The sequence below is a fragment of the Halichoerus grypus genome, chromosome 4, assembly GCF_964656455.1.
Source record: "Halichoerus grypus chromosome 4, mHalGry1.hap1.1, whole genome shotgun sequence".
NCBI classification, from domain to species: domain Eukaryota; kingdom Metazoa; phylum Chordata; class Mammalia; order Carnivora; family Phocidae; genus Halichoerus; species Halichoerus grypus.
This window is the reverse complement of record NC_135715.1, coordinates 175,136,403-175,146,557: the sequence shown is the minus strand read 5'-3', so window position 1 is coordinate 175,146,557 and position 10,155 is coordinate 175,136,403. Positions and strand designations below refer to the sequence as shown.

Genomic DNA, 10,155 nt, shown 5'->3' with positions numbered 1-10,155 from the left:
CTCATCACAAAGTGGAGCTTGGGCGGGGGCGGGAGGGGGAGGCAGGGTCTCCTCAGCTGGAAGAGGCGGGCCCATGAGTGCGAAAACGGAGGAATGGAGCCTGCACCCCCATTACCAGCTGTCCTGGAGGAGCTTGCCTAATATTTGCTGATGAGCCGTGGCCAGCCCTGGGCAGAAACAAAGCCATTGGCCAGATTGACATTGTACAAGGAGCCTAAAGGAGCCGATGATCTCCTGCCTATCCTTTTTTTCTCAGGGAGCCGGTAACTGGGGACCCTGCATGCAGTTTGGGGGTTCCTGTGTGTCACTGGAAAAGGAGGTAGAGTGTGAGAACTGGCCGCCCACGTGTTTTGGGAGGCTTCGGAGGTGATGAGCGAGGCCAGTGGGGATCCAGATCCCCCACCAGCCCCTGCTCTTTTTCTTGGTTGGGGGGTGGGGGTGCGGTGGAAGCAGGGTAATTTGGCTGATGCTTAGTGGCACCCCGAAGCCCTGCCCCTCTATCCCTACTAACCTAGTGACCGAGAGTGTGGGTTTCGGCACCAACGTCCAGGTTTGACTCCTGCTTGCTACGTACTAACTCTGTGAGTTACTTAACCTTTCCGCGCCTCTATTTGCTTATCCGTAAAATAGGACTGTTGATTACAGCATCTTGGAAGAAGCGTGAAATTCGCTGGGTAAACTCTGTTAACAGTTCCTCTTTTTAGCCAAGACACAAGACTCTGGCCAGGGAAGGTTCCTGCGCCCACAGCAGAACCGCGGGGGTGGGGCCCATTTATTCCCCAAAGAACCCGCAGCTCGGAAGGCGCGCCTCGGGGGTGAGTCCCTCTGGTTCCCCGCTGCGTCCCCGGCGCCGCCCCCGCTTCCTGCCGGGTCCCCGCAAGCCGCCCCTAGTGCGGCGGCCGTTGGGAGTCCAGCGAGCGGAAGGGGCTGGGCCGGTGGGAGGAGCGCAAGGAGGGGGTCGGGGGGTGGCGCTTCGCGAAGGGGCCGAAGTACTCGGCGGCGAAGGTGACCACGTCTGGCGGCTGGCGCAGCAACAGGAAGAGCAGGAAGTCCGAGATGAGCGCCTGGGCCTCGGGGTGCTGCCGCAGATAGCTGGTGTGGCTGAGACGGAGCTCCTCCTGGCCGGGACCGAGCCTGAGCGGGACCCGGGGACCCGGGACCCCGCGCCCCAGGAGCACCCCCGCCCCCTTCGCTCTAAGGAGCGCCTCCCAGCCATCGGGGTGTGCATTTCAAGCAGGCACAAAGAGGGATCAGTGCTGGTGGAATTTATGCTCGGGGGCGGGGCGGGGGGGAAATGGGGACCCCAGGCTGGCTGCAGCCTCTCCTCACCTTCCGGTCCACGAACCTCGAGTAGAGTTCCATATCCTCCTCCCACACCAGGGGCTTCTTCTCGAATGCGGGGCCAGGCTCAGTCTCATCTGGGTGCGGAGGGAAGGAAGGCTGCACACCCTCACCCCAGAACCTTCCCCAGATACAGAGGGATGCCCAAGAATACGCAAATTGCCGTCACGGGTAGAGTCCCAGGGTTCGGCTCAGTTGCTGGAAGGGGTTCCCTGCAAAATGATCCTCCCCTAATTGCCTTGGGGTCAGGGGCTGGAGGGCAAAACTTCTCCATCTCCACTCAGTCCGGCCTCTGCACGCTGGAAGGTCCCAGGTTTTCCCACCTCTCCTTCACTCTGCGCCAGCCAGCGGCTTCACTCACCCTTCTCCCTCAAGACAGGCATCTGGGTGATCGTGCAGTACCCGGGGGAACCCACCTGGATTCTCTTGGCCAGGTGCCTGGAATACAACACAAGTGTGAGAGTGGGAGTCTTCCCAGACCAGCCCACTCCCCTGAGAGCCGTCCTGGGGGCTTCCCTTTGCTCTTGCTTCCCCAACACTGCTTATCTCTGAGTTCCAGGGTCCCCAGATAACAGCCCCTGCTTTTCAAACTGGGTCTTGTCCATGCCCTTGGAGATGTGTGCTGGTGTGCCCTAAAAAAATCATGAGCCTCCAGCTATGTGACACCCAAAATCAAAACAACGTCCTAAGTTATCAAATAAGGAAAGCCAACAATGTTCCGATTACTTTTTTCCCAGTGTAATGATTATATCAATACCTCTTTGGAAATTTCAAAAAACAAATTCTTCCCCCCTCCCTCCCCAATTTTCTCATGATTTGGGGCCTGTGTCCCGCTGTGACAGCTTGGCCATGTGCCAGGATGTCCCGTCCCCCCCCCCCCCAACGCACATTGATTCTATCAAGTGTCAAGTTGTTCAGACTTCGGTGCTTTTTGGTATTATACCCAGCCGTGGCAGCTGCTTAGCTACTGTGCCTTAGGCTTGGGGGGTCAGCATTGACTTTCTGAGCCGTTCAGGGCTCCTTGGTGAGGTTTGGGAGTTATGGTACGCATGAGGTGAAGGCATCGGGCCCGGATTGGGCACGGTATGAATCAGGAGTAAATATGTGAAGAAAGAGTGAATGATGTGGATCAAGCAAGGGGGCACTCTTCCTGGTGGTGTCCCCAGAGACAGTAGTCTCCCTTTGCCCCATGCCCGCCCCCAGGACCCAGCACCCAGGCTTGTGTTCCACACTGTCAGTAGCTCACCCATCCGAGAGCAGGTAGAACTGGCAGGAATTGGGGATGCCTTTAACTGAGTGGACAGTCTGCTCCACGATGAACACTTCCACCTGCTGGCGGCCGACCTGGATCTTCTGGAAGCCCAGATCTTGCTGGCAGCGGCCAAGATAGAGGGAGGGAGGTGAGGTGGATGCCCACCAGGATCTCCCCCAAATCTCACCCCGGCCCTTTTCTCCATCTTGCCGCTTCATTCTTTATCAGTGATAAGCAACCTTCGGCTGTCCAAGCCCTCAGCCGCCACAGGATTTGAGTTGCACCCCCAAGTTAAGTGGGGGTCCCCTCATAGAAAGCCAGTTCCATGCTGCTCACGCCCCAACCCTCCCCTCATCATCTTGATGACCAAGTGCTTCTGGTTGGCAGATTCAGTTACAGGGATGAGGATCAACCAAGGTGTGAGCCTGGGGGGCAGGGAGCGTGGGGGGGGGCAGCGATGCTCTGAGGAGGGGGCTAGATTGCCGCCTGTGGCCTCCTCAGGCCCCTGCTGGTGTAGGCACGCTGCCCTGTTGTTGTTAGAACGAAAACCCCTAGAGCAGCTGTGGCCGCGGGCGGAAAAGGGCTAATATAAGACATGTGTTTCAAAAGAAGATGGGGGAAGTGACATGGGCCTGCTTGTGTCAAACACATTGCCGTTTGTCGTGTTTGTGATAGAAAAGACTAGAATGTCATTTACAAAGTTGGTCAAATCAGCCCCCAAAATGTGTGTTTAGAGGCATGGCTTTAAAATCTCACATTGCAGGAAGTCCTAGGTATGTTGATTATGAAGTTTTAGCCACAAGAAAAGTAAAAACAAAAAACAAAAAACAAAAGCAAAAACGGAACACCTTTCAGGTCTGAGACATAATAAAAGAACATAATAAAAGTGCCATTGGAAATGGTGCATTTCCTGATGTTAAAAAAATCTGTCTTTAAAAGCAGCCCTCCGCTATGTTTATTTTTCCTGGACTGACTTCTGGGCAAAAAACATTGCTTCTCAACTGCTCCCCGCTTTGGTTCCTCTTTTTCCTACCACCTGCCCCCCACGTGATCTTCCAACACATGAAGTCTTGCCTTCTCCTGCCCTTGGAAGTCCCACCCCTGGGGCCCCAGCCCACCCCCTCTTCCACCCCAAAGCTGTCTTTTCTCCCACCTCAGCGGCCTCCGTAGTGCCCCTTCTGTTTTTCCCCAGGCCAAGTCCCCCACCCGGGGAGAGCCCTCACGTAAGTAGAGTAGCAGAATTTGCCCTCCGTGTCCAAGGCCAGGAAACGGGCGCTGCTGGGCACGGTCTGCCGCCAGGCCATCACCCTCAGCAACACCAGGTTGGCAGCCTCGGAGATGAAGCCCATGGTTGAGCTCCCTGGGACAAAAGTCACTTCGGTCTTGACTTCCTGTTCAGGAAAAATCTGGGTCAGGGACATCGATCTGGGAAGGGGTGGGGAGGACGGGGAAGCCAGGTATTGGGCACATATAGGGTCCTTGCTGAGTCCCCATGCCAGGCTCCCGGCCTGACACAATCTGGCCCCTGCTCTTGGCTTCAGAGAGGATGTGGGGCACGGCCCCTACCTGTCTCTCACCCTTACCTCACCCTCCTTGACCCTTCTGGTCACGGCCAGCTGGTCGTCCTGCTTCACCAAACTCATCTTCCGCTCCATGGGGAGGACTCGGAACTAAGGGCCAGAGCACGGAGGGGAGAAGCGGGAGGTTGAACAGCACCCCCCACAGGTCACCTTGCCCCTTCTCCTTTAGAAATGAGAAAACTGAGGGAAGTTTGGATAGAAATCTTCCCTTTGTAGTGAAGTTCAAGAACAGAAGGCGTATTATGGTGTAATATAAAGGTAAAAAGCAAATGCCCTCAGAATACAGGTTTTAAAAGATGGGAATGGTTTCTGTGGGAAGGTTCTTAGGCATGAGTGCTTTCCAATGTGTAACACTGATCACGTTCCAGAAGTTAGTGAGGTGGCTGGGGCTGGGTGTGGGAGGCACAGAGCAGGAGAATTTGGAGGTGAGGGGGTGACAGGCCCTTGGGAAAGGCCAGGCTCTGGGAAAGGCTGGCCTGCATGGCCCTCCGGGAGATGCTGGGCTCTCAGCCTGGAGAAGGCCCCGGGTGGACTGGACCCAGGGATCGTGTATTAGGAGAAGGTCACGAGAAGCAACCTGCTGCCCCGGATGGATTGGTTTCCAGGTTATGCGTGGTGGGGACTGCAGGGTAACTTGGAGAGAGTCGGGGGTGACATTCCACTGAGCCCCTCCATTCTTCCCTCCCTCCCTCCCAGGGTCTCCACTCTCTCACCCTGGTTTGGGGTCCAGGCTGGGGGCCCCAGGAGGTACCTTGATGAACTCCTGACTATGTTGCTCCATGATATGCAGGTTCCATGAGAGGTAGCCTGGGGCAGGAGGAGAATGCTGCTGTCCCCATCACCCTGTCACCGGAGACAGGCCGGGAGACTGCAGGGTGGGAGGGCAGGGGTCCAGGCTGGAGGACTCAGGGGGACTGTGACTGCAGGGAAAACTAAGTGGTGCTCTTGTCGTTAAGTCTGTGGCTGTGATTAACGTCCCTGTCACCCCCACCTCCCACACACCCTCCTGGCTGCCTTCTGGTCCCAAGGTGAAGTCAAGGGTTGGTCCTGAGTGAAAGTCCTAGGAATGGGGATGGGAGGGAGGGGAGGAAGGATGGAGGTGAAGCATCAGGCAGCAAGAACTCTACCCAGGAGGGAGTTTCCGCAGAGCATTTTGTCCATGAAGCCGCGGCTAAAGGCGTGCACGAGGAGGCAGTGCGACCTCACACCAGATTCGTCTGTGTATTTCCCTGTTTGCACCTCAATGATCAGCTCTCCCTGAGGCTCCCCCGTGTCCGAGACCATGGCCAGAGTCTCGGAGAATAGCAGCATCTGCAGCTCCTCCTGCTCTGGGGGTGGGGTGGGGGTCCCATGGGCGCAGATAAAGCCCCAGCTCCTGGGCCTCGGCTCTCTGACCCTACCCCCAGCAGGGCCCCACCCACCCCTTCTTCATCCCCCGGGTCCCAGGCAGCTCCTGGCTCCCTTCCCTTGGCCTGTACAACAGCCAGCAGGTGAAGACCCCGTCACCACCCCCAGTCCCCATGTCCTTGGGGTCTTCCCTTGACAATTATCAACAAATAGGGGCGCCTGGGTGGCTCAGTCGGTTAAGTGTCTGCCTTCTGTTCAGGGCCTGATCTCAGGGTCCTGGGATCGAGCCCCACATGGGGCTCTCTGCTTAGTGGGGATCTGCTTCTCCCTCTCCCTCTGTGCTCTCTCTCAAATAAATAAATAAATCTTTTATTTTTTATTTATTTTTTTAGAGATTCATTTATTTATTATTTTAGAGAGAGAGAGAGAGCGTGAGCACATGAGCAGGGGGAGGGGAGGGGCAGAGGGAGAGGGAGAGAGAATCTCAAGCAGACTCCCTGCTGAGCAGGGAGCCCTACGTGGGGATCGATCTCAGGACTCTGAGATCATAACCTGAACCAAAACCAAGAGTCAGACACTTAACTGACTGAGCCACCCAGGTGCCCCAAATAAATAAATCTTTAAAAACAGTTATCAGGGGCGCCTGGGTGGCTCAGTCGTTAAGCATCTGCCTTCGGCTCAGGTCATGATCGCAGGGTCCTGGGATCGAGCCCCGCATCAGGCTCCCTGCTCCATGGGAATCCTGCTTCTCCCTCTCCCACTCCCCCTTCTTGTGTTCCGTCTCTCTCTGTCAAATAAATAAATAAAATCTTTAAAAAAAAAAGCAATTATCAAAAATAAATAAATACATAAATAAAAAGTAAAAACAATTATCGGGGCGCCTGGGTGGCTCAGGAGGTTAAGTATCTGCCTTCGGCTCAGGTCATGATCTCAGGGTCCTGGGATCCAGCCCATGTCAGGCTCCCTGCTCAGCGGGGAGTCTGCTTCCCCCTCTCCCCCCTGCTCATGCTGTCTCATTATTTGTCTCTCTCTCTCTCTCTCTCTCTCGCAAATAAATACATAAAACCTTAAAAAATACACAAAAAACAAAAAACCTTTCTGTATTAAAAAAAATATATATATATATATCAATAGGCCTCGAACCCTTTCTGCATCCCAGGGGAATCAAGGCTGAGAGAGACGGGGCCAGGTCTGGGCCTTCTGTCTTCCCTCCCCTTCACATCTGTGCCCCCCACGCCCCCACTGTCCACGCTCACTGAGGTTGCTGAGGAAGTGGATGGCTTCAGCATTGGCCTTTGGGGCTGGCAGACTCTCTTGGGCTGAGGGCTGGTGGTCCTTGGCTTTGGGGCCTAGAGAGGGAGGAGAGGCTGAGATGGCAACCTTGGGGAGAGGGACAGGGGTGGGACAGGGGTCCCCAAAGCAGAATCCCCCAAGGCCACCCCAAGGAGGATTGTGAGGGAGAAGAGGGGAAGATGCCTCTTCAATTTCCTGTCCCAGCAGCCCTGTTCCCACCTGTGGATTGAAGTTTAGAGGACATGCTGCCGGCCTTCTGCTACCCCGGCTGTGTCCAGCTGTCTCCATGGCAACCGGCAGCCAGCTACCGCCTCTTAAAGGGCCATCAACACACCTCACAAAACACCCAGACCTTGGAGGCAATGGTAGGAACTGTGGGCTTTGGAGCTAGGCCATGCCTGAAGTATTGTCCTGCAGAGGGAGCATTTGACATGGCAGGGGGATGACATGGGTCATTAGAATGACCTTAGGGAGCGCCTGGCTGGCTCAGTGGGAGGAGCATGTGACTCTTGATCTCGGGATCATGAGTTTGATCCTCATGTTGGGTGTAGAGATTACTAAATAATAATAATAATAATAAACTTTAAAAAAAAAGTGACCTTGAAAGTTATGGCCCTGAGTCAGACGTGGCCTCACACGTGTAGAACCCATTGGGAGCCACGTGTATAGGACCACATGTGAGAGTGATGCTGGTAACAATGACAATCCCAGCAAACCCTGCAGCCATGCTTACCGTAGGCCCGCACTGTTCTGGAGGGCTGCACACACGTGATCTCATTCAGTATTCAGACCAACCCTGCGAGCAGGTCCTTTTTTTCCCTGCACTTTATGGCTGAGAAACCTGAGGCACCAAGAGGTTAAATGTCTTCCCAGGGTCACGCAGCTGATACAGTTGACCCTTGAACAGCATGGGTTTGGGCTGCCTGGGTCCACTTATATGCGGATGTTTTTCAGTAAATATGGTACAGTACTGTAAATGTCTTTTCTCTTCCTTATGATTTCTTTTTTTTTTTTTTTAAGGATTTTATTTATTTCTTTAGAGAGGGGAGAGGGGCAGGGGAGAGGGAGAGAGAGAATCTCAAGCAGACACGGGACTCGATCCCACGACCCTGAGATCATGACCTGAGCCGAAATCAAGAGTCCGATGCTTAACCGACTGAGCCACTCAGGCAACCCTCTTCTTTATGACTTCTTAATAACATTTTCTCTCTCTTACTTTATTGGTAGAACACTGTATATAATAATAGAATATACAAAATACGTGTTAATCAACTGTTTTATGTTATCTGTAAGACTTTGGGTCAATAGTAGGCTATTAGTAGTTAAATTTGGGGGGAGTCAAAGTTATACCTGGCTTTTCTTTCTTTTTTAAAATTTTTTTTCTTTTTTTTTCTTTAAACACAATGTTCAGTTTTATTTTTTAAGTTTATTTATTTATTTAAGTGATGTCTACACCCAATGTGGGGCTCTAACTCATGATCCCAAGATCAAGAGTCACATGCTCCTCCCACTGAACCAGCCAGGTGCCCCTATGCCCAGATTTTCAACCGTGTCTGAAAGGGGGGAGTGTTGGCATGCCTAACCCCCATGTTGTTCAAGGGGCAACTGTAATTGGCAGAGCCAGGACTCAACCCAAGCCAGTCTGGCTCCTAGAGATAATTCAAAGAAAAATGAAGCAGCAAATAGACAATACATTGAATCCAAACAAGCAGCTCCACAGCATGGGTAGTGATCAGTACCAAAGACGAAAACTGAATTATGATAGGACTCAAACCCCAGGCTGTGGGCTATCTGGTCCCCACCTTGTAAGTTTTCAAGTCTGCATCATAGCGGCTATTAAAAGGGGCTCAGCCCAACAGAGTCACAAAAAAAGAAAACTCTTGTCCAAAAACCTCAATCACTGAAGGAGCTGCCCCCCAGCCCCCACCATAGCCCTCAGGAAGGTAATCTTCCAATGTCTTCTCATCAGGTAATTATCTATCAACTTTGGGAAGATTTAGAATTATGTGTAGAATTGCTTGAGACAATCGAACTAAAAATATTAATTTTTGTGTGTGTCATATTGTGCATATTTGGTATTTCAAGTTCTTTAAAATAATTTGGCGTGGAAGCGTGCTTAAAAGATAAGTCTTGAGGGACACTTGGGTGGCTCAGGCAGTTAAGCGTCTGACTTCAGCTCAGGTAACGATCCCAGGGTCCTGGAATGGAGCCCCCCATTGGGCTCCCTGCTCAGCGGGGAGCCTGCTTCTCCTTCTCCCTCTGACCACCCCTCTCCCCCACTCATACTCTCGCTCTCTCTCTCTCCCAAATGAATAAATAAGAAATCTTAAAAAAAATAAAAATAAAAAAAGAGAAGTCTTGAGATTCTAATTTACATCAGGCAGTTGAATGGCACCTGGCTGGCTCAGTCGTAAGAGGGTGGAACTCTTGATCTTGGTGCTTGTGTGTTCAAGCCCCATTTTGGGTATAGAGATTACTTAAAAAAAAAAAATAAGTAAAACAAAATCTTTAAAAATTAATAAATTAGGCAGTTGAATAATTGATTTAAACTGAACTCTGAAGTTAAATGCTTACTGGAATTGTAAGTAGAACCAAAACATTTTTTTAAAATCTTAAAATTAAAAAAATAAAATAAAATAAAAACCTTGAAATTTGCTTTATTTATTTATTTATTTATTTATTTATTTATAAGTAAGCTCCACACCCAGCATGGAGCTCAATGCGATTAAGACCTGAGCGGATATCAAGAGTTGGACACTCAACCGGGCCACCCAGGTGCCCCCAAATTTACTGTATTTATATGTTTACTTTTAGTAGATTGCAGTTAAAGTACTTGGGAGGCCGGTTTCTTTTTTTTTAAGATAATTGAATTATTTTTATTTTGCTTTACTTTTTTCCAGCTTTATGAGATATAATTGACATGTAACAATCAATTCCTTTTAAAAAGGAGGTAGAAGATCTGGGATGAATAAATACAACATAAACTACCTAGAGCAGTTGCAATTTTTTTTTAAAGATTTTATTTATTTATTCATGAGAGAGAGAGAGAGGCAGAGGCAGAGGGAGAAGCAGGGTCCCCGCGGAACAGGGAGCCCGATGCGGGACTCGATCCCAGGACCCTGGGATCATGACCTGAGCCGAAGGCAGACGCTTAACCGACTGAGCCACCCAGGCATCCCAGCAGTTGCAATTTTGAAAAGAGGACCAATTATTAATCAAAGCCCCCTTAAAAGTTATTATTAACATTTACTGGATTTATGATTAAAATATGACAGATAAGTTGAACTTAAAAGTTTTAAAAATGTTTATGTTTTAAAATTTGCAATTTAAGAAACCGAGTAT

The 10,155-nt window shown here is 51.2% G+C and overlaps 1 protein-coding gene across 1 annotated transcript; it reads right to left on the bottom strand.

Annotated features, from left to right (window-relative positions):
- Positions 1-887: 887 nt before the first annotated feature.
- Positions 888-7,240, bottom strand: CATIP (ciliogenesis associated TTC17 interacting protein). Its single transcript, XM_036083097.2, has 10 exons — positions 7,033-7,240; positions 6,777-6,869; positions 5,301-5,501; positions 4,925-4,980; positions 4,177-4,263; positions 3,817-3,984; positions 2,588-2,712; positions 1,703-1,779; positions 1,330-1,418; positions 888-1,118 (listed from the first exon to the last, which is right to left on the bottom strand). The coding sequence occupies exons 1-10, from the start codon at positions 7,055-7,057 to the stop codon at positions 888-890; spliced, it is 1,152 nt and encodes a 383-aa protein (XP_035938990.1). The 5' UTR covers positions 7,058-7,240.
- Positions 7,241-10,155: the final 2,915 nt, after the last annotated feature.

Coding starts and splice junctions, on each gene's coding strand:
- CATIP (XM_036083097.2), bottom strand. CDS start 7,057: ATGTCCTCTAAACTTCAATCCACAG. Junction 5,502..6,776: donor CCACTTCCTCAGCAACCTCA/GTGAGCGTGGAC, acceptor CCCCACCCCCAG/AGCAGGAGGAGCTGCAGATG. Junction 1,119..1,329: donor CGAGGTTCGTGGACCGGAAG/GTGAGGAGAGGC, acceptor GGTCCCGGCCAG/GAGGAGCTCCGTCTCAGCCA.